General features: G+C 44.6%; 1 protein-coding gene and 1 long non-coding RNA gene across 8 annotated transcripts in view; one reads left to right on the top strand and one right to left on the bottom strand.

Moving 5' to 3' along the window:
- The window catches only part of LOC128322373 (inositol 1,4,5-triphosphate receptor associated 2-like), a 25,045-nt gene extending 6,000 nt beyond the window's left edge, over positions 1-19,045 (top strand). For 2 of the 5 annotated variants that reach the window (XM_053243500.1, XM_053243499.1), the window contains 14 exons: positions 198-277; positions 1,736-1,812; positions 2,503-2,599; positions 4,192-4,267; positions 4,755-4,782; positions 5,391-5,531; positions 5,870-6,001; positions 7,475-7,622; positions 10,830-10,879; positions 12,500-12,550; positions 15,081-15,163; positions 15,252-15,389; positions 16,594-16,716; positions 18,797-19,045. In XM_053243500.1, the coding sequence (XP_053099475.1) occupies positions 198-277; positions 1,736-1,812; positions 2,503-2,599; positions 4,192-4,267; positions 4,755-4,782; positions 5,391-5,531; positions 5,870-6,001; positions 7,475-7,622; positions 10,830-10,879; positions 12,500-12,550; positions 15,081-15,163; positions 15,252-15,389; positions 16,594-16,716; positions 18,797-18,956 (1,384 nt within the window). In that variant the 3' untranslated portion in view covers positions 18,957-19,045. Of the gene's footprint in view, positions 1-8; positions 144-197; positions 278-1,735; positions 1,813-2,502; positions 2,604-4,191; positions 4,268-4,754; positions 4,783-5,390; positions 5,532-5,869; positions 6,002-7,474; positions 7,623-10,829; positions 10,880-12,499; positions 12,551-15,080; positions 15,164-15,251; positions 15,390-16,593; positions 16,717-18,796 lie in introns of those variants that run through there. The other 3 variants (XM_053243501.1, XM_053243502.1, XM_053243503.1) reach the window with 3 other exon arrangements.
- LOC128322376 (uncharacterized) lies at positions 14,664-23,624 on the bottom strand. 3 transcript variants are annotated; one of them, XR_008305679.1, is made up of 6 exons: positions 23,487-23,624; positions 23,285-23,360; positions 21,021-21,189; positions 18,776-18,917; positions 17,408-17,475; positions 14,664-15,336 (listed from the first exon to the last, which is right to left on the bottom strand). It is a non-coding gene; the product is annotated as an uncharacterized LOC128322376 (long non-coding RNA). The 3 variants fall into 3 exon arrangements; XR_008305680.1 differs by having other exon boundaries at positions 14,666-15,336; positions 21,138-21,189; XR_008305681.1 differs by lacking the exon at positions 21,021-21,189 and having other exon boundaries at positions 14,667-15,336.

Raw genomic sequence — 23,624 nt, 5'->3', positions numbered from 1 at the left:
TGCAGATAGGGAGGTCCAGCAGGTAGCAACTTCTTCCTATCCTTGGAACATCTGCCAGCATGTGGCTTTTTCTGCTGGAGAGGACAATCCCGTGGGGCTTTAACTTCTGTGGTGTCTGGAGAGGAGCGTATTTGCCTGTTCCGGTAGGGTCTGAGTGGAGCTTTCTGCTAATTAACCTAGCCTGTTTATCTTTTCAGCAAAGAGCCACTGACACAGCATCAGACAGAGCTGCACACTGCACAGAGCTGCACAGGACTCACACTATCTTTGGATGCAGGTAACAGAGCAACCTGGGGCTGGGAGGCAGAAGCTGTGACCTGTGCTACAGTGGGTGCGGTAACACAAGGTTTGGCTCATATTTTCACAGTGTACTAGCCTGATGTACTTTTGTTAACATTACTAAAAGCCCAGTTTGGCTGATGGCTAGTCCTAGGGTCTGACTCGTGTATACTGCAGCTGCCCAGTATTCTCAGGGGTTCACATGCTTAACCTGACAGAATAGTGTCAGTTGGCTGCTGTGTTCCTTCCATTTATGGGGCCATAACTCAGTGGTAGAGCATCTGCTTTGCATACAGAAGGTTCCAGATTCAAACCTTGGCAGCATCTCCAGGTAGGTCTGGGAAAAATTCCTGCCTAAACCATGGAGAGCCGCTGCCATTCAGCATAGACAATACTGAGTGAGATAGACCAATGGTCTGACTTTGTATTGGGCAACTTTCTATGTTGCAATGTTATTGTGCCTGTTACTCCAAATAGGATGCTTTCTTCTGAAATAGTTTGCTTACTGACTATGAACAGCTCAGTGATGGGTCAGTGATTGGTCCAGAGTTTTATTCCTTTTTTGGAACCCTGTTGCCCAGGGCAGAACATGACACAAACTCATGATTACTTTTCTGGCCCCCTTCTGTTCTCTCAAGTTTTTCTCAGGGCCCACCATTACGCTAGCTACAATGTGTGCTACAATGGACACAGTCGCTTGTGTTGATTACGGAGAGGCTGCTCGAAACACCCTGTGCATAGTGACTTCCTCCCACTGTTGCCATAACATCCAGTGCTGCTCTCTATGTTATTTTTCTAACTTGTGTGGAGAGTTTTCACAGCATCATGGTTCTTTCCTGCTCCTGGTTAATTGTGTCTTGGAAACTCTTTTGGTGGGTGGAAAATTGACAGTGGAACTACATTACCTTTCAAGGGGCCTCTGTTATAACATGTGGATTGAGCTTCTCTATGCTTACATTGCCTGATCAGTCTGCTATAACCAAGGCTTGAGTGCCAGGCCTTCTCGTTGCCCTACAGGTCTAGGCAGAGCCCATGGTAGGATTAACTCCTTGCTCATTAGTGAGATCCTAATTCACCCACATTCATCCAAGCCCTTCTAGATGACTGTAGTCAACCCATGGACTTATCAGTAGTGGAAGCACTCCTATTGGCTTTCTTTACAATTGTACTGTAGCTCATCCACTACCACCATTTCAGTTTCGCTCTTCTTCTTGTAACTTATATGTTGCCCTATGGAATTACTGGAAGAGGCCCACTCAGCAGAAAGGGAAGTCAAGAACTGTTCGTTTCTTAAATCATTCCTAGAGGGTGACAGGAGTACACTGATAGTGCTGGTTCATGAATTTGAGCTGAGCTGGAAATGCTCAATGCTGACTTCACAGATGTAACACATCAGAAGCTGGAATGATTAGAATTGGTTGCCATAAGCCTTTCCCCCCTGCATTTAATTCTTCAGGAACAATGGCCAGTTCAGAAGGAGTCTCTGAACGGATGGTGGATGAGAGAAGGAGGAGCTCCGACAGCACAAACAAGGTGAGTAGGGCTGAGACTCTTCTACCTTTACTGATTTGTTCTAAACAGCGGGGTTCCCAAGTCACTTCCAGCTTAGGTATTGACCAGGCCCCGACTTGCTTAGCTTCAAATACAGAACTACATGAAGGGCATTCAGAATATTCCCTGGGCTCTCCCTTCCTTTCATCATCTCCAAGACCAGAACCTTGGTCCACCCTACCAAGATGTGGTCTTCAAACAGATATCACAACACACTCAGCATGGAAGGATATACTTTCAACCTGCCATGCCTATAGTGCTTGCTACAGCCCTCTCCACTCTGCAATATTGTTATTAAAATATATTTATATACCACTTTTCAACAACAAAAAAATAGTATTTACATAGCAAAAGGTGTGAAAAAATAATTCCCCATCCCCTAAGACTCACAATCCAAAACAAAATAAAGGAGACACCAGCAATAGCCACTGAATAGACACCATGCTGGGCTGGATAGGAACAGTTGCTCTCTTCCTGCTAAATAAAAGGAAACCACTACTTTAAAAGGTGCCTCTGCCCAATAAACAAGAAAACTAAAGTTGAGAGCCATAATACCCCTGTGGTTTCCACCAGTCACTCCCTTTTCTTGTGAGACTCCAATCCACACTCTCACCTGAGATGGAGGAGAGAGCAACATTTGTATTACCTAAAATGGCTGTTCTGTCTTTGCAGTCCTGTGGCATGAGAACTCAAGAGCAAGTAAAGCGGGGTAGCACTGGGAGCAGAGAACTACTTGTGCACTTTGAAGAGAGTGGTGAGAGCGATGCAGGTTGGTGAGTGAGTCTTTGCCATTGCTTCTGTCATCTGCTCTTCCCCCACTTGCAGTGATCCCCTCCTCTGTTTTCTGTCTTTACCTTTCCTTTCTTGTTTTAATGTCCCTTACATCTTCTAGTCTCTCCCATCCTCTTTCTTCTCTAGAGTCCATTCTCTTACATTTTGCATATTTCTCTTCTGCTTTCTTTCTTGACTCTCTTCCTTCCTATTCCTCATTCTCTCCATCCCCAAGGAATCAGCATGTGCCTTTTCATCTCCAAGGAGCTTAATATGATGATGATTCCCGCCAATGGAGGTCACCAGGAGCACTCCTTTGTGTGTTTATCCACTTTCCTGCTAACATGTTGATCCACTTTCCTGCTCCCCCGCTCGCTGCTCCCCTCCCTGCATCATGAAACCGGTTTGACGCCGAACCAGTGCACAAACCTTGGTTTGTGATAATGGACTCTAGAGAAGAAAGAGGTTTGTGCACATCCCTAATTGACAGTGTACACACACTAAAATTTCAAAAGCCAGAATCAAGCTTTTGTTGGCATAGAATTTGGATGCAGAATTTAAATTTTTCTAACTGAAGGAACACACAAAACACAAGTGATTTCTAAAAGATCTTGATCTCATTTACTTTCCTCTGCCTTGAACTGTCATTCCTCATCAGCATGAACTGCCCATTAGGGATGTGCATGAACCACAGTTCAACCCACAGTTCGAGCACAGTTTGGGACTGCAATTTGGGAGCTTGAAGAAAGAGGAGAGCAGGTCTTTACCTGCTCTCTGGCACCCCATGCCGCTTTCTGCTAGGGTGGCATGCGTCCCAAAAAGCCCCACATGGCACAGCACACACACGCTGTCCATGCATGTGCAGGTGCCATATGCATGCTGGTGCCTCACAGGGCTTTTTGGGATGTGTGCTGCCCCAGCAGGGAGCTGCATGGGGCAGCAGAGAGCAGGTGAGGACCTACTCTCCTCTTTCTTCAAGCTCCCAAACTGCAATCCCAAACGGTGCTCAAACTGCAGGTCGAACTGTGGTTTGTGCACATCCCTACTGCCCATTTGCTCACTTTCTCTTATTCTACTTCCAATGGTGGGCATTCTGCTTTCTATCATATTCAGAAACCCCATTGAGACTCAGCGTGGAGTCATGGGAAGGAGAGCAACATCTGAATTAAATATTTTCTGTGTGAGTTTGGCTCCTTAAATCTATTTGTTAGCTTTGTGACTAAAGCACAATAAACTGATGTTTTTAGTGGATTCACAATGGCACCACAACCTCTTTTCTAGGTGGCAAAAGGTTTGATTAGAGCTAGTTACGTCTTTCTCCACATGATCCATGAGCTAGGCTATAGAGGTCTGGTGATGGCCAGAAATCCTTACTGGTCTTTCATACACTTGATTTGCAGGCTGTTAGCATCTTCTTCTAAGTGTTGCTTGCTTACTAAGGATGAGTCCTAGTTAATGACGCATCTCCAGCTACTAGCCTGCCATGCCTTGGCATTTTCCAGCCAGAAGTAGGATCATCTCATAGATTTTCTTTGTTTGGTTCCAGTTCATGTTCTGTGTCCAAACAAATGTTTACCTTTCCTTATCTAGATGCAGATCCTGCTGAAGACCCACTGACTACCTCACTGATGGAGCTATCTGTGCTGGACAGGTTGGGCCTGCATAGGTAGGAACCTTCCATGTGCTTGTCTGTCATGTGCAGGAAGGATTGTATAAGCCATAGTACCTACTCCAAGAAAGTGACAATGATCTTTAATTTGGGTAAAAGCAAACTGTTGCATTTTGGGTTATCCCAACCCAGACAAGAAAGGGCAAAATAGTATTGTAAAGCCAAGGGCAATATTTCTGTACTTTTGCTAAAGTGGTTCTCTTGTATGTCTTGAGTTGATCCTGGTAGTCATCTCCTTCTAACCCAGAGCTGTAAAACTTCACCCCTCCAGCTGTTTTTGGACAACAACTTCCATCATCCCCAGCCACACCAATAGTCAGGAATTATGGGATAGGCCTCCAGCTTAAGTGCAGTTCCTTGGGTGAGATTTTCTAGGTTGGAATCTACAGATCCTTCTCTCTGCTCTGCTGCCTATGCTTTCCTAAATCTCTACAGAAACTTTAGTGTGTTGCGCCTCATAGCTCTCTATGGTCTTTCTTTGCAGGATGGCTTTGACTGAACAGGACGTGGAGGTTAGTGCTGCTGCCCCCAGGTAGTTGGATGTCCTATGCATAGATTGGAGCTATTCCACAAAGAGCACCATTAGGTCAGCAGCTGTTGATAATAATTGGCTTCAGTCTCATAGTTGATGGCAGCCTTGTGTTCCAGCTGGTCATTAGTCAGTCATTCAGGATTTCATGATGTTCTGACTGCACCTCTGGGCTCTGCTGTCTGATTGCTTCTCAGGCAGAGTTGTCTATACAGTTGGGGTAGCATTAGGTTGACTAAGTCTTGCACCTGTACAAATGGTGAACCCCTGCAGACTAAGGTGCTTGAATAATAATTATTCCATTCCCTCTGCACTTCAAAGGCCTTTTTAGATAGTATAGAAAGGGGAGAAATGCACAGTAGTTTGCTTATTTGTTGTGTGAGATCCAAATGTCTTCCTGCAAGTACGCACTTCTTCTTAGCGGAATATCACATTTTCCCAGTCGTTGCCACAATATATTGTTGCTGGGGAAATGCAGTTATCAGGACCACTGTGATTTTGAGAGCTATCTGGAATGTTTTTTCACAAGTATTAGAATACTGATTGAGCAAAGGTATTATCATTTGTGTGACCTACCCCTTTTCTTGGTAGGCAGCCTTTGCACAGTTGGCTCTGGCCTTCCGCTGCGACATGTTCACACTGAGGCGGCGGGTGCAGGTAGAGGAGCGGGCAAGGAACACGGCTGAAGGGAATATTCAGAAGGAGTTGGCAGAATGCCAGACAGTGTTGCAGGTGTGTGAAACCATTTCCTGGGCTCTCTTGACAATAATGATCACTATTACTTGTGCTTCTGAGGGTTGGAAATCTGGACTCATCACTGGCATGTCATTCCTACAAAGAACTAAAGGGGGGGGGAGGGGTGCAAGAAGCAAAGGTGGTCTACAAAGGCATTGACCAAGTCAAGTGGGGTTTTAAATATTTTTCCAATCAATTGGAATGTTGTGGCTGGAATGTTGTGGCTGGAAAGAGTGAGTAATGCATAGAACCAGTACTGGTGAAGAACCCGAAGTAGGAGTTTAGCCAATGTCCAGTTAACCTAAGAATTGCTAACTTTGGCTTTATCTCTACAGATGCTGGATCAAGCCTGTATGGACTCCAGGCGCAAGGAATTGATAGAACAATTGCAGAGCAGTCTAACAGTGCTGGCAGGAGCCATGGAACGGGCAACAGTTGCAGCAGAGAAACTAGGAGCTGTCCATCAGGTGCATTTCTAGCCTAGGGTTCATGGGCATATATAGACACTAAAAAACTATGTGGAACTCCATCCATGCTATTTATGCCATGCAGAAATACTGTTGTTGTAGGGCAGAATGCAAGAAAATAAATCAAATGTATATTCTTGCCAGTGTAGATGTTACAGTCATATTATAGATTGATCTAAAGAAAAGTTGATTTGAGCCTCATGCATGAAAATGTCCTAGGCAATTGAGGGAAAATTGTGTGCAGCTGCTTCCCTAAGATGAATAATAGAGATCATGTCACAAGGACTGATCTTTCTGTAGCCACCGCTGGAACAAAATGGAGTCTGATATGGTGTGTGTGTGTGTGTGTGTGTGTGTGTGTGTGTGTAAGCAGGGGCATATCTAGGGAAAACAACGCCTAGGGCAAGCACTGAAATTGTACCCCCCCATCTAAACATCTGACACTCTCATGGGGTTGTTGCAAGGATAAACATAACCATGCAGTCCTCTGAGCTTCTTGGAGAAAAAGCAGGTTATAAATGGGAAAAACCAACACATCAGGTGCTTGCACTAGCACCTGATTGCCCAATCCACATCTGCCCTGCCTCCCACCCCCAGCGAGCCCTTGCCATTTATTTCAGGCAGTGTTTGTTGCCTGAAATGACGCCGAGGAGCTTGCTCAGGCCCTTCAGAGCTTGAGGCCACACCCCCTTTGACATCACATGCAAAAGGGGCGTGGCCTCGAGTTCCGAAGAACCTGAGCAAGCTCTTGCACGTCATTTCAGGCAGCACTTGCTGCCTGAAAGCATCTATTCTTCCTTTCTCTCCCTCTCTGGATAGACGCTTTCAGGCAGCAAACGCCGCCTGAAATAAATGGCAAGTGCTTGCTGGTGGGGGGCACTTCTCCGGACCGCAGTTGGGGTGGGGGGCGGGGCATGGTAGGCACTTTGCCCCCCCCCCGCAATGGCACCTAGGGCATGTGCCCTGCCCCACCCTCAATATGCCCTGTGTGACTAAAGTGGCTGAAGCTCCCATAGTGTTCCATCCAGTACTATAGGTTCAGCAGTCAACATGGGTGAAAGATTTCACAGGTATTCCAATCCATACCTATCCACTCTCCCTGTGCTTAATACTCCTGTAAATCTAATTCTGAATTGTAGGGAAGAGCATAGTGAGGAGGCCCTTCTTGACTGGGATTCCAGCAACTCTTGCTACATGGTCATTGAGGAGCAAGCTGTAAATCCCTGGGCTTGTTTAGCTGTATTGTGACCTTGTCTATACAATACTGTACCCCTTAGGCCAGGGGTTCCCAACCTTGAGTCCCCAGATGTTGTTGGAGTAACCAGAAGAAGTCCTGCATTATTGCTACAGTGAGGAGGAAAGTGTAAGAACCTGTATTTGGGTCTCCTGCAAGTGGGTTGTGCTGCCTTTTTATATCTGGCTTTCCTTGCCCAGCTGCTTGGCTTTAACCATCCCCACCCCTCATTCTCACAGGAGGCACGCATGAGCCGGGCCACAGAGGTAATGGTGCAGCATGTGGAGAACCTGAAAAGGCACCACTTGAGGGAGCACACAGAGCTGGAGGAGATGAAGAGGCTGATCCAACAGAACTCCCGCAACCGACAGCTGGCAGAAAACAGGGGTGAGGTGGGCTCAGCCTTTGTGTGAAGGGCTTTTATGAACATATGAAGTTGCCTTATATTAGATCGGACCATTAGTCCATCTGAGGTCGTACTGTCTATACTGACTGGCAGGGAGGAGTCTTCCCCATCACTGCCTAGAGTTGCAAGGCTTGAACCTAAGACTATCTGCATACAAAGCATGTGCTCTGCCACAGAGTTATGGCTCCTCAAAGCTGAGTTAATGTGCAGGCGGAGAGCCCCTTGGGAGTAAGAAGACATCTGCCACTGGGGTTAATTCCCAGGGCCAATATGGGTGGGTCTTCTTTTTGTGTGCCTGGTGCTCTGCATTGCACAGATCCAAGCACCTATTTTTTGGTGATGCATCTCTGGGTTGCATACTACTGCGGAGCAAGCATTTCCAGTTCATCAGTTCAGCTGCATTGCAAATATAGAAGAGGTAAGTATTTTTTTTATATTTCAAGTAGCACAAAAGCACCTCTTCCCTACTCTTCCCTCAGTGCCCTTGACAGCACTTGCATTACTCCTACCAGCTTCATTCAGCATTACTGTCTCCTTTAAGAGAAAATGATCATAGAAAATTCTCTTCTTAGCTCATGCCTCTCCTCCCTGTATAAACTGAAATGGGGCTGTGAAACAAGCACACACTTCAGGGTTATTGAAGGGCTATTAAAGTGCGCCCTTAATATCTTACAGCAATCAGCAACCATATAGCTAGCACTTAAAAGCTCATCAGTCCAGGATGACTAGGGCTTAAGGCCCAGGAATAAACTGTGAAAGGATGACAAGATGACCTGCCAGTTTATCCAGCCTGCTGCAGATCACAGATCTGCATTTTGGTTAGAATTGCTTTGTCATTGTTCTCTTTCACTGTGGCGGGTGAAAAGACAAGAAACGTGTGACGGGCTGGTTTCCCAAACTCTAAAAACCATTTCCCTCGTCACAATAAATAGATGTTTGTAAAATTTCATCCCTTAATTTTTCAAATAATTTCATTGGAGTTAGTTGGCAGGCAATGCGGATAAAGAGAGGTTTCTGATCAGCATTTAAGGCCCAATAATGAACGTTGATAGAATAACAACATAACCTGCCAGTTTGTTTATCCACACTAGTGAAGATCACACACAGTAGGCTGGTTCGAAAACTGAATTAGGGTAGGAAGTGTGGGAACTGTGTGTGCTTCTGTTTTCAACATAGGAAGCTGCCTTATATTGAGTCAGACCATTGGTCCATCTAGCTCAGTATTGTTTACCCAGATTGGCAGTGACTTCTCCAAGGTTGCAGGCAGGAGTCTCTCCCAGTCCTATCTTGGATATGCTGCCAGGGAGGCAACTTGGAACTTTCTGCATACAAGCATGCAGGTGCTCTTCCCAGAGTGGCCCCATTCCCTAAGGGGAATATCTTAGAGTGCTCACAGATGTAGTCTCCTATTCAAATGCAAACCAGGGTGGACTCTGCTTAGCAAAGAGGACAATTCATGCTTGTTACCACAAGACCAGCTCTCCTCCCTACTTGTGTGTAAGTTAAAAGCAAGGTTGGATGCATTGGCAGTGCCTGTGTGTTAAGCAGCAGCTGGATTTGAGGGCGTTTTTGTCCTACCTTGTTAAAGACCTAGGTATAGCTGCTGGGTAAGAGGAAACCCTCCAACCCAGCTGTGGCTTAGCACACCATTACTGCTGGCATCTCCAGCCTTGTTTCTAATTCACCGACAATCAGCAAACAGGGGCCTCTCCTACTCTATTAATGGTCAGGCCCTATCTAGTCCAGCATCATGTTTCACACAGTGGCACACCAAATGCCTCTGGGAAGCCCACGGGCAAGAGGTGAGGGCATGCCTTCTCTCTTGCTGTTGCTCCCCTGCAACTGGTATTCAGAGGCATTGTGCCTCTGAGGCTGGAGGTGACCCATAGATACCAGACTAGTAGCCACTGATAGACCTGTCCTCCATGAATTTGTCTAAGTCCCTTTTAAAGCCACCCAAGCTTGTGGCTGTCACCACATCTTGAGGCAGAGAATCCCATAGATTAACTACATGTTGTGTGAAAAAGTACTTCCTTTTGTCGGTCGTAAATTTCCCAGCCTTCAGTTTCATGAACCCCTGGTTCCTCCCATGAAGCTGGGAGGCAGCATGTTTCCTACAACCCAGTTTTACATCATTGCTGAGTTGGGGCCAATTCATGCTTTAATCAATGTATGTGTGTGTGACCTAAGACGACATTTTGCCATCGAGACACACAAAGCATGAAGGGTGTGCATGAAAACACATCTCACAAACCATATGGTAAGGATGCTCTAGGGGTTGCAGTTGGCTGTTGCAATCTGGCACGTGTCCACTGCGTGTTTTGATGATATACTTCATCCCTTCTTACTTTCGGCATATACACAGCAAACTTGGCAGCCACATAAAATGTGACTTGGCTTTTAGTAACAGCATGTGCTGCACAGCATATCTTCAGAGAAGTGTGAGAGGAGCTAACAAATTATTAAAGGCGGACCTGAAATGTATTTAATGTGTGTCTTAATACAAAATTAAACATGGTTACTTAACCACATTTTTACTTCACAGACAACTTTGGGCTATTCTAAGTACACACAAACAATTAATATAAAATGAGATTCATTAACTTTAGTGACAAAAAGGTGGAAACCTATGCAAAAACACTTGGTTTCAAAGGTAAAGACTAAAGGTTGGCATGAGGAAAATTACTCAGAGTAGTCCCACTGAAATAAAAGACATGCTAGGCATTGCCTGACTTGTCCTTTTAATTTCAATGGTACTACTTTGAATAATTTGCCTCATTTTGCCAGCCAAGAAGATTAAAGAAAGACTAAGGCTGCAACCCTGTGCACACTTACTTGGGAGCAAGTCCCACTGGACTCATTGGGACTTACCTCTCTGTAAACATGTGCAGGATTCCTCTGCACATGCTTCTGCTACTTGCTGACTGAATTAATTTTTTTCATGCTCTCGAAATTTAAGAATTGAGAGCCAAGTATTATTTAGTCCTTAGTTTATGCCAGTTAGTCAGGAGTACAAGTTGCCTATGCTTTCAGTACAGTTGGTGGTATTCAAAAGATGATAGCCCTTTAGAACAATGTGAATTGGGGTTTGGGGAGCCCCATCAACCAGTGGTGTGGGGGGGGGCAGGCTGCATCCCTTAGAACCATGGCATAAAGCAGCCTAGCCAGATCTTTCTTTGTCTACATAGATGATGGTGAGCAGAGACTGAAGCATCCTCCATTGCGAATGTTCCAGCAGGTAAGGGCACAAGGCAGCAGCAAGGCATATACCCAGGCCACAGATATTGCTAGAACTATACACATAGGCACCAGTTACATGGAACCCCACACAAAGAAAGTTTTATTTTCCACATGCCCAGCACCATTTAAAACCAACCGTAGAATAAGTTGCTGAGGTGCTTAATAAGCAAAAAAGGCTTTCCCAAGGTTTTACACTGGGCAGGGATGGGTTACATTTATTTAACCAAGGTATATCCTGCCCTTCAAATAAATGTTCCAATGTGGCTGACAAAGATCCCATGGCTGGACTTGTCTGAGAGTGAGTCAATGGGCAGAGCCAATATTGCTGGCCCGTCACAATCCTTCCTCAATTCAAAGCATGGCCTCATTAAAAAGAAAGAAAGAAAGAAAGAAAGAAAGAAAGGAATAGGTGCAGAGGTTGGGTATGTAAATGGACAAAACCCTAAATGGAAAGAAACTGTGTGGGAAGGAGGCCTACACCATACAACAGAATGGAGAGGGGGAAAGCAGTGTGCAGCAATCAGAACTTAGTACAGTAGCTGAAGATTAGTTATTTAATTAATAGCATAAAAATGCAAAACATGTTTAAATGCACCTAGTGCTTATCAATTATCCCAGTGCCTTTCCACTCCTTGATTAAAAGCTGGAAAATGGGTTTCTTTCTCAGGTGCTGTCTAAGCCCTTACCCTATTACTGCTACAAAAATAGTAGTAGTGCCCTACTGGTAGCTCAGGCAGTATGGTGAGCTCCTTCAACCCTGTGGTGCCAAAGACTGTTGCATGCCAGTCTCCCCTTCTCATCTGCAGTGCACATGCCAATTTTATGCTTGATTATTTTTACATTTATATTCCGCTCTTCCTTCAAGGAGCCCAGAGCTCTGGTTGTTGTTCATGGTTATGTGTTTATCCTCACAACAACCCTGTGAGGTAGGTTAGGCGGAGAGATAAGTGACTGACCACTTATCTCTGGTTGTGGCCGAATGTTTCATGGCTGAATGGGGATTTGAACTCCGGTCTCCGTGGTCCTAGTCCAACACTCTGAGTGCTACACCATGCTGGCTCTTCCATCTTGAACCTTCTCCCCACCTGTGACGCAGAGTATGTTGCACAGCAATATCCTCTCGCACCCAATCTTCCCATCTCTGCTTTCCTGGCCACTGCTGTTCCTCCTCCCTGCCTTTCTGCTCCATTCCCCAGCCTCCACTGCTGTGCATCTTCACACTTCCTTCTGTTCCATTCCCCAACCGTTTGAGAAGTCGGGGAGTGAGATGAGCAGAGGATGGCACAACCAGTTAAGGTAGGTGCCGGTCGACTGGCTGGCTATTGGAGTGGTGCGACAGCTGGAAGAGGTGGTTCAGGCCAGGCTGGCAATCTCCCCAACCCACCACTTGAGTTAGCTACCTCACTGCATGCCATTAGCCGTTGGCCCTGTTCCTTCTTCCCAAGCAACTGGGGGCACACTTTCCCTTATATCTGCATGAGCAAAGAGCAAAGGACTCCTTTAAAGAAATACCCCAAAAAATTAGGGAAAGGGGGAATATCTCTGAGGGGAGCATACCCCCACCTCCCCACCCATGGCCACAGCCATGCTAATCCCAGTATTCTTTTCTACATCACAGGGATCAGCTCGTCGTAGAGTCAGCATTGCAGTTATTCCCAGGCAGCTGATGGTAAGCAATCCCTGCCTACAACGTGCTTTTTCCAAGAAGAAAGCCACCTGGTTTTGTTACTTACTTGTTTGTATTACACCAAATCACAGTGACATTCCTCATGCTAGCTGGCCTTCATGTATCTCTCACATGCTTCTCACACAAGACAGAGTTTTTAATTCATTTACATGTTGGTTCAAATGTAAGGTGAAAACATTTTTGCATCCTTGAAGCTAGAAAAATCAAGCATTTTGATGAAAAATCATTTGCTTATCAGTATTGTTGGCTGGGTTATTCCAAATTGCTATTGCAGTGCCCTTTGTATAGTTTACCCAGGGAACGGTTTCTTTCTTATATCTTAAGGTTTTTAGATGGGCATTTTGACAATTTCAGTATTAGTAATTGGCTGTTGGAGGATGTTAGATAAGTTGGTTGCTTACAGGGTTGTACTGTTTCCATTAGAAGTAAGGAACTTATGAGATCTTTTTGTGTCTCTTGTCAGGAGGATATTTTAAATTAAAATGGGGGGAGCTTGATGTTTTCCTCTTGGAAAAGAACAAAGCTACTGCAATACTATAAAACCACTGTGTACATATTGCAAGGTAGAATTGGAAATGAGTTTGTAAATCTTCAACCATCTCCAGTTTGCATATCTGTCAACATGTCCCTATTTTACCATGCACCTGTATGGGAAAATAGGGACATGTTTGCAGGTATGAGTCTGTATTGCTTAATTTCCAGTGGGCTGTAGCTTTCATCATCCTCAGGACACCTTTTATATTTTTACATTTATATCCCGCTCTTCCTGTAAGGAGTCTGGAGTGGTGTACATGGCTATGTTTCTCCTCACAGCAACTCTGTGAGGTAGGTTAGGCTGAGAGAGACGTGATTGGCCCAGAGTCACCCAGTGAGTTTCATGGCTGAATGGGGATTTGAGCACCTTTTGGCCTGAGGATGATATGAGACTATTTAGGCTCTGAAGCTTTGTGTTTGTTGATTCTGTAATTCAGTGGTGGTCAACCTGAGTTCCAGTTGTTGCTGGACTACAATATCCATCACCCCCGTCACAATTTTTTGCAACTGAAGATGATGGGAGCTGTCATCCAAAAACAGTTAGAGAACCTCAGGTTGGCCATTGCTGATATAATTATTTACTCTCTAGGTATTTATTTTCTGTTGGACTGTCCCTTCCCCCATTAAGGTCAGCTCTAGTTAATGTTCCTGCTGGCTGTCCTGAATGCAGTGCATGTTGTTTGGGGGAGCAGCAAGATACTGCTTAGGAATGTTGTCTCCTATCCTGTTTGTTTGTTGTTCATATTTTATTATCACCTGATATGTGTGTCTCTGGGCGATGTACATAATTTAAATACAACACATGTAAAAATAGAACAAAAACAATTTTACAGAATAAAAACAAACATTTTAAAATTTTGACTGAAAGCCTGGGGAAACAGATGCATTTTGAGGGTCCTTTTAAAAGCAGACAGAGATGGAGAAACTTATTTTGACAGGGAGGGTTACTGGACCTACCTATTTCCTATTTGAGCCAGCGTGGTGTAATGGTTAGAGTGCTGGACTAGGACCGGGAAGACATGAGTTCAAATCCCCATTCAGAATGGGGGTGACTCCATTCAGAGTCACCCAGTCACTTGCTGGGTGACTCTGGGCCAGTCACTTCTCTCTCAGCCTAACCTACTTCACAGGGTTTTTGTGAGGAGAAACTTAAGTATGTTGTACACCGCTCTGGGCTCCTTGGAGGAAGAGTGGGATATAAAATGTTAAAATAAATAAATAAATAAATAAATTTCCTCACCTGCTGCCTGCGGAACTGAACTGGGAGACCATTGCGGCTGCTGCTACTTCTTCAGGATGAAAAAAAATTGTGATACACAAAGCCCCAATTTTGACAAGAGTGACTCTAGTTTAAGCAGAAAACTTAAAATGCAGAAAATTTTCAGTCAGCTTTCATTGCAAAGTTTTTCCAGTGTGACCCACATTCATCTGACTCTTCGCTTTGTGTAGCTTTTAATTAAAGTTAAAAATTCCTGGCAAAAATATTTTGTGCCAGACACCGAGGTTATAATCTCCACACATCTCCCTACATCCTGATATTTGAATGTTGTATTTTCAGACCATGCTTTAGTTGTTCAAGTTGTAAACCACCCAGAGAACTTGTGTTTTGGGCAGTACAGAAATGTGTTAAATAAATGCATTTTCATGAATAAGGTCTTTTAGTTGTTCAAAATTTCAAGCTTTATTCCAGAAGGACTAGAAACTGTTATCAAACAAAAGCTGTGGTCCTCAAGATTGCATCATCCCTCATAAGCATCTAACATAATGGGAAATGCTACAATTACAGCCTGTTAGTGTTATTTATCTACCATTATATTTATCCACCATTCCAGTTTCACATGCATGTTTATGTGCATTCTCATGCACATCTATACACCTAGACTCCCTTTTGCACTGACAGAAGATGTGGCCACAAAGTCATAAGTTTCTTGACCCCACTTCCTTTTCTTATCACAATCTCCCCTGGTTCTTTTTGCAGCAGTTTAACAGTCCTGAAAATGGTACAGGCTCTGAGGGGGAAGCAGTTAAGCCAACAGCCATGGAGGAGGAGAGCCTGGAAAGGTAGGGATAAACTGAGGCAAGGAGACAGAGCTTCACTCATCTTCCTTGGTCTCTGGCAGAACTGGTCACCTTTGCCTCCCTCCTGCAGACAATCCCGCTGCCTCCAGGAAGACTCTGTTGATAGCTACTTCGCTCTACATGCAGGATCTTCCAGCTCCTCACACCAGAGCCTGCTGGGGCCAAACAGCATGGAGTGTGACCGAGACAGACATCACTACCCAGAAAGGTAAGCAATCTTCATACTAGATTCATGCTTGGGGAAAGCATGAATGACCTCTCCACCTTCTGAAGGGGTCACCACCTTATGTAAAAGGGGATTTCCAAGCATTGTGGGCATTAGACTGTGGTTTGATAGGCTTGCTTCCCAGCTCTGCTTCTTTGCTTTGCTTTTTTTTTTCTGCAATTGCATCTGCCACAGGCACATTAGCATTTCCTGCAGTGGACACATAACGTATGCATTATGTGCATCTAGGAATTCTGATTGGGCTCAGGCTCTGCAGCACATGTGTTTAAATGCAGGCCTGCTCAACTTTGGCCCTCCAACTCCTATAATCCCCAGCCACAGTGGCCACTAGCCAGAGATTATGTGAGTTGAAGGTCAACATCTGCAGGAGGGCTAAAGTTGAGCAGCCTTGGTTTAAAGTCATCCACATACTGCTGAGCGGTGACAAACACCACTGCCATCTACAGTGTGAAGTGGCCTTTTGATGCCACATGGGACAAGTCAGTTAGTACCTCTCTGATGTCCTTCATACAGCCACAAGGGGGTGGGCTATGGGGAAGGCAGGATCCTACCTGCCAGAGCCCAATCAGGGCTCTGCTGTCATGTGCCCACGCAAGTGATGAAGCAGTGGGGGTATTCTGGGGGGTGGGGAGCAAGCCGGGGCCATTGGGCATCCCACAGTGCACTACATGAGCAGCACAGTGCGTTGTGAAAGCTCTGCGCTGCCTGGCCACTTCTTTAAAGATGGCTGCTGGCAATGTGGAGTCCCAGATGACCAGTGTGAGGTAGGAGGCACGTGCTTGTTCTATCCCACTTTAAACCTAGGTAGCTGATCAGGGCTACCCAGGGGAGGAATGGCAGGATCAAGAGTGATCCTGGGGCCCCAAACAACCAGCCCTATCTGGGCTAGCCCTGTCCTACCCAAGTAGTGCTGGTTGTGAGAACGGGCTCTCTGTCTCAGGTCCATCTCCTACAGGGGCCTACACGAATGGGGCCTACACTTGAGTCAGCTCACTGCAAGGACAAATAAATTTTAGACAGAGGCAACTTGCTGTTCTGGAGACAGAGGCCCAAAAAAGCTGCTTGGGAGGAGAGGTTCCTTTTGGTTCCTCTCTCAGGCATCAAATGATTCCATCCCTGTCTATACCAGAAGCCTCTTTCTCTGGGGTTTTGCAAAGCAATGAAAAATTCCTGTCTTTCCTCTCAGGAGGGAATCCGAACTTCGGAGCAGGAGTAGCATCAGCAAGACTCTAGAGGAAGAGCCTGATGAAGAATCTGGCAGTGAGGGGCTGAATGAAGAGAGTGAGGAACTGGAGGAGAGGGCGCTCCTGTGAGTGAATGATAACATCTCCTAGTCATGCCATCCACAGAGCCACCACCCCAGTGAGAAAAACAGTGAGACACAGTGGAGAAAACAATCTAACCTAACATATTCAGTCTCAGGATATTAAAAGTAAATTATGAACATAAGCTCTTGTTCTCATTTGCATATGAAGAATAGTAGAAACCATGGTCGCCAAGACTGCAGACTCATGAAGGGAAGACTGGATGGTTTTAGCCTTCCTTCACAGTTATGAACAGGGCTTTCTGTAATTCACAATTATTTGCAAAGATCTGGCACTGGGTGCAGAATTCAGCATTCTGAAAACCTCAGCTTTCAATTGCTTTTTCTTTTAAAAAAGCTCGTTTGTAGTCCTTTTGTCTGTGGAGATGGGTTTGAAAGCAGACATGTCTGGTGAATTGCAGAAGCCTGAGGGGAGCCTAAGCAGGATTTCCATGAGTTCAGGAGGTAAAGCTTCAGTGTCCTATATAGCACCTTCCTATTTCTATAACAAACACTTGTAGACTTTAAATGTAGCACAAGTTAACAGAAAGATGTGGAGAAACTTAGGATCCAGAGGGGGGAGCACTTGGGAAAGGGAATAGGAAGCCTTGGGACATAAAGTTGTAGGGAGGAGCCACCACCCCCTTACTGCTGAGGGCAGACTTGTGAGAACACAGAACTGCATAAAAGATCTTACCTCCAGCCTAAAGTCTGAAAGTGCTTTGGCTACTGAATCACTTCCACCTCCAGGATTATCACAGTATACTGGAAGGAAGAATGCAATATATCAATAATAGCTTACAGATTCAGTTACTGTGGGAGAGGTACAACATTTGGGTTACCTTGTCACAAAATCTTGTTTTGGCATCAGTGCAGAGTATACACAGACTTATGAAAGCTAAATACTCTGAAAACATGAATGATACTAGAGCTCATAAATACTGGGAAATAGATGTTGAATGCACCATCAGGCTTGGCTGAGGAGATCTGACCTCCCATCTTGACATAGGACATTTGTAGGGATTTAAAGCCTTTGTCTAAGAACAGCTCACATGAGAGGGCGGGGAATGCTGAATCATCCCTGGCGAGCTGCCTGGCTAGGCTTCTCCTAAAATTAATCTATATTTCTGGTCGAATTAAAATGCTGCCACTACTACCCCTCTTATCAACAGAGCTTGAACCTCTTTGGGCTCAGGGTAGAATCTCATGGGAAACGCTCTTTATTTTGCTGTTGGATAAATACAAAAACCTTCCACGTGTAGACTTACACGTGATGAGAAAACTGATAGTTGCTGAGCACTAGGGGATGCTTTTGCACCAGAGAAACCCCACTTCCATCCTCCTCTTTCCTGATTTAAAAACCAACTCTGAGAGGCTTGTAGAAAGAAAAGAACTAAATAAACAGTTTTATTCAATTAATACAGACTGCTTCCATCTGAGGCTTTTAGGTCTTAAATACACTAAAAAATACTTAGGTTACAAAAATGGGTTGTCTTAGGCTTCAGTTTCAGTCTGCATTTAGGCATGCGTAAAGGTTTACAGAGTCTTTTGCAATGCCTTAGGTGGGTCGAGTGTAGGATAGTGCATCTGATTTTAATTACATTGCAGGTAAACAATAATAGAACAGTATTAGGGATATGCAAAGCTCACGCACACCGTTTCTAATGGAAAATCTGACTAACAAGGTTCCATATGTTGAATCCCCTTTTCCTTGAAAACTCACATGACACCTGATGAAAATCAAGATTCCTGCAATCCTGTCTCTCAAGGATCTGCAGTTGTTCCATGAGAGAAACCTCCATGCTGGCTTTGACTATGAGGGAACAAAAACTCCATGCCCCTCATTAAGCCTTTCTGCAAGCACTTCTCTCCAACAAAGACTGCCCTTCTTGTTCCCAGAATTCCCAGCAACCACTCTCTAGTTCCCACCCACCTGGTGTATTGATTGGCTGCCCTGGAGTTCACTAGCCTGGCAGTCAAGACAAGGGTTCACTCCCTGTTAACTCTTGGGAGGGGGGGCTGATCACTACAATATTAGATTGATAACTGATTTATGTTGAATTACCATTTTTTCTTTTCTTGGCAGGTCCAAAGGATCTAAAATGGAACTCTGCAGGGCTTGGTTCTCTATGCCTACATATTACTGGGTTTTGTTGTGGCTGTTTTTTCTAGGAATTGCATGCCTTGTTCTGATCCGGATCCTGGAACTGCAAAAACAATATCCATTTCCAATCTCTGATTCTTAGGCACAGAAAGAGCAGCATACCTGTGCTAGACCTTTGAATCATCAGAGTCACAGACGCTTTACTTATGAAAAATAAAAATAGGAAAAAGACATTCTGTGTGTGCGTGCATGTGGTAACAGGGTGACTGGTATGGAAGGAACTGGAGAAATCTGCATAACAGTCAAGGTCATAATCTGAACAGGAGATGTTCTGAATATACTGATACTATGAAATATTCATAGTCTTGGTATAAATCCAGGATGTACCTGTGTTGATGTACCTAATTAGGAGTATAGAATGAGGTTGTAGCTCGGTGGTAGAACATCTGCTTTGCATACAGGAGGTCCCCGGTTCAATTCCTGGCATCTCCAGAAAGAGCTGGGAAAGAACCCTGTCTGAAATCCAGGAGAGCTGTTGCCAGTCAGTGTAAACAGTTCTGAACTAAATGGACCAATGGTCTGACCAGTATAAAGCAGCATCCTATGCATCTAAGTATCATGTTTAAACATCTGCAAAGCTGGAATCAAGATATTTCTCCAAAGTTCTTATAATAAAATGGGAGCTTTTATACTTTAAAAAACCTTATACTATAAGGTTTGGCAGTGAAATTGCATTTTTAAGAGGTTGTCACACTTCAGCATTATAGCAATGCAGTTTTGGGCTGTAGAATTCATACTTCCTTTCTACTTAGTCATTTGTTCCTTTTAACTGCGGCACAATTTAGAAATTAATTCCATATGTATGGGGTATTGTTTGTTCTGTCCTGTGTCAAAAGGCAGTCTCCATGATTCATCAATGTTTTATTCGTACTTTAACAGTATGGTAGAAATCTATAATTATGCACATTGCTCTCTAAAAACACTTTTAAGGGATCAAGAACATCAATAACTCAGCCATATTGCAGATGGGACTATGTGCAATGTTCCTTAATATCAGTAGGTGGTGCTGATGCTCATACAGAGGATTCCAAAGGGTACTGCTGCCAAGAGGAAACACCACTATTAAGGCTACAATTCTAATCAACACTCACTTGATGTCAAAAGGACTAACATGAGTAAACATGCATAGGACTGGGCTGTAAGAAGGGAAAGAGAACTTCCTCCCTGCCAGAAAAGACCCAACAAGAAAAAGCTCCATCACCCAATAGTGTTGGATAACAAAGCATTTAGTTCATTTAATGCTCACCTTTTGTGAGGAACAGTCCTCCAAATGATTGAAAGTCAAAATGGGGGTAGTATTTATGAATTAAGTTCAGGGTTTATGTAAGAGGGAGGATACAACTCTGTGAGGTTGTTCTGTATTATAAAGTGTATTATACAACTTGCTCCCCACCATTTTTTGTTTAGTATTAACCATGTTTTGCACGCAGAGGGAGCAATATCACTCCACCCTGAACAGTCTAGTGCCCTAGTTCATCAAAGGCCATGATCCTGTTTAGAAAGCAAAGTCAACAGATGCAAAATCTTTCTGTGGGAGCAGTGACTATGACTGTCAAGTAGAAAAGAGCTAGAGTAGCTAGTCTTTGTGTGCTTCCAGATGGAGGGTTTCTGGGTGTGTGGCATGCTCCATTCAGCACACCAGATGAATGGTACAGAAATGGTGCCAATTATTTTGCTAAAGGTGTAGGTGATGACTTGATAAACAAAATAGGAACTGATACATTTAGCTTTCGAGCCAGTTGGTAGCTCTTCCTTCCTTGTGGTATTTCCCACTACTTCTGCTTTCACACCATGTTACTAAATCAGCTGTGAGGGAAGCTGCCATGCAAATTCACATTTCCCAGCTGTTGCCAACAGTGATACAGCACCCACGTACCCCAATACTAGAAGTGTGTAATACTGCCTAGAGACAACTGTGCCGGGAGGGCTGCTTCCGCCTGGCACTGGCACAAAGGTGCACATTATTTAGATCTGGCAAGGCTGAAGCACAGGCCTACCAGGCATGTTCCTATTCTGCCCCCTCCCCCAAGCCAACAGTAATTTCAATCCCCCCCCCTCCCCCGGGGTGAGTATATTCTGTGTAATCACAGAAAACACAGCACAGAACTTGGTTAGAGCACCCAGTTCAGCATCCTGAGAATATCACCTTGAATTTAAAAAAAAATAAAAAAGCATGTTTCTATCCCTAAAAATGATGAGTACAGGCTTGAAGTGTATTGGCAGTGCCTGATGAGATCTAAGAAACCAGAGGTTGGGACTGAACCTGCAGCAGAAGGGCTCCAGGCTCTCTTTTTCACCATCAGAAGCAGAACAAACTGTGGAAAATAAACAAATATATTGTTAGCAGGCAGCCTCGCCCCTTCTCCCTGCACTTTAGGAAATTTGAGCTTTCTACAGAAAGCAATGGAACCAGATCATAGACAGGGACTTAGTTCCAAAGGGGAAATTGGCCTCTGCTTGGATTAAGCAGTAGCATCATGCATAGGCTGAACTGGTACAAAGGCCATTCATCAAAAGGTGACACATCCTGCCCCCCCCCCCCCACTTCTGAATCTTGTGCATTCTTAATTTAGACAGAGTGACTTGCACAACAAGAGAACCTCACAGGGTTCTTATGAGGATAAACATAGCCACATACACTGTTCTGGGCTCCCTGGAGGTGGTGTGGGATATAAATGTTAAATACATAAATAATAAATAAATAAATAACAAACACAATCAAAATCAGGTCACAAGTCAGTTATGCAGCGTTTGTATAGCAGAGTCCTTTTGTTCTGTGTTTCCTCTGAACAGCCATTGCCATGTCCTACTCAAGTCCATTCTCCTGGACTATCTTTGTACCTAAAGTTTTCCCACCTTTGGGATTTTGCAGAGTACAGAACCTTATTAAAGGTCATGTCCCCTGGACAGGACAAATGTATTTCAGGTTCCTGGGAAGCATCTTTGATGCTGTTGTCATGGGAGGCTGATGGCACAAGCTGCTGCTACCCCCAGAGTCTACCTGGCTGAGCACCACCCCGCCCCCACCAAGCTGAATCACTGGGCTGCTGCGCCTTAAGCTGGAGTGCTGGATTGCGGGATCCAGAATTGCTATTGAGCTGAAACCACTATCAGGGTTGCCAGGTCCAAATGGTGAAAAAAGTTGATATCCATCACCAAAAAGTGGAAATAAGAGGATGCTTTTCACCAACACAGTATATAAAAAAAACTCCCCACTTTGCATAAAATTTGCATAGGTTTATTGGTATAATATATGCATATTTTAATAAAAATTGGACAATTTGAGAATAAATACAGTTCACCACTGGGAAGCCAATGACCAGGTGAGCTGTATGTCTGCTCAATCTGTTGTCTAGGTGCAGAGTTCAAGGCTCCTGCTTCTTAACCGTAAATTCATTTCCTGGTTAGGTTTACCACACACACACAGTCCTCTGTCCTCCTCCCCCATGGGTCACACGGCCTGCTCTTCCCAGCCAGGCCAGCAACTTCACTTATTGACTCGAGGCAGCATAGCCAGCTAGCTACTGAGCGGGCCTCTTTGCATGCTGGCACAACAGTGTGTGCACGATCTCCCACTCTCTTGTTGTTCCGACAAACTTTTATATACTGCTTTTCAACAGAAGGTTTCACAGTGATTTTCAAAGAAACATAGAGTGCTCCCCTGTCCCCAAAGGGCTCACAATTTAAAATAAATGCAAGGTAACACCAGCACCAGCCACTGAAGGGATGTGGTGCTGGGGTTGCATGGGGCCAGTTGCTCTCCCCACGATAAATAGAAGAGATTCACCACTTTAAAAAGGTGGCTTTTTACTCATTTAGCCAGGGTAACTGCTAATTGAGTAAAGTTAGTTAGCTATCTGCTAACCTCACTCACTGGCACCGCCACCACATGAAGGGAGCAAGTTGCACCTGCCGGGCCCACCTACTGTGTTTCCCCGAAAATAAGACAGTGTCTTATATTAATTTTAGCCCCAAAAAATGCACTAGGGCAATTAGCGGTACATCAGAAATTACTGCTAGGTCTTATTTTCGGGGTATTCTTACTTTCAGGGAAACAGGGTATCCCTGCCTCTGCATCTTGTGGCTCTGTGAACTCTCACTGAAGCAGAAACTCCACTCCGGCTTCCCCATTGGATGGGGAAGTAGGATGCTGGCAGGGGAAGGAGACAACAAAGGAGGGAAGAGCAGCTGCTCATGGGAGCAAAGTGTTCTGAGCAAACAAAGTGTTCCATTTTATTTATTTATTTATAAATAAATAAAATGTTCCAGCTGCTCTCCAGAACTTTGGACACCATGCAAAAAAGTTGCTTGCTCCCCTAAATCATCACATGGCCTCTGACAACCCTATCCAACTGCCCTCCCATGGCTGCCAGTTTGTTTATTTTATTTATTTATGCTTTGTTTTCTTACCATCCAGCTCAATGAAGAGTCTGAAGAACTCAAACGTTTTGCCGCCGCTCACCACTGTGTCTCATTTTGATTGGTCCTAATGAAGGTACAAACACAGATCGTGGCTTTTGGGTCCCTCCCTCTAATGGAGCAACACGCCTGAATACGAGCTCTGCGTCTTAGCCCACGTAGCTTTTACGATGACATTATAAACGGATCTCACCTCTCACACGTAAAAAGATAAGGTTCCTCTTCCTCCTCGAGGACTAGATTGCTGCCTGCAGTATTCTCCAGGCACATTACTCAGCTCGAGTTTTTAAAACGCCCGGCGAGGAAGCTCCGCCCCCTGGCAGCGATGAGC

Source organism: Hemicordylus capensis, chromosome 4 (genome assembly GCF_027244095.1).
Source record: "Hemicordylus capensis ecotype Gifberg chromosome 4, rHemCap1.1.pri, whole genome shotgun sequence".
NCBI lineage: Eukaryota > Metazoa > Chordata > Lepidosauria > Squamata > Cordylidae > Hemicordylus > Hemicordylus capensis.
This window is presented reverse-complemented; position numbering and strand designations above follow the sequence as displayed.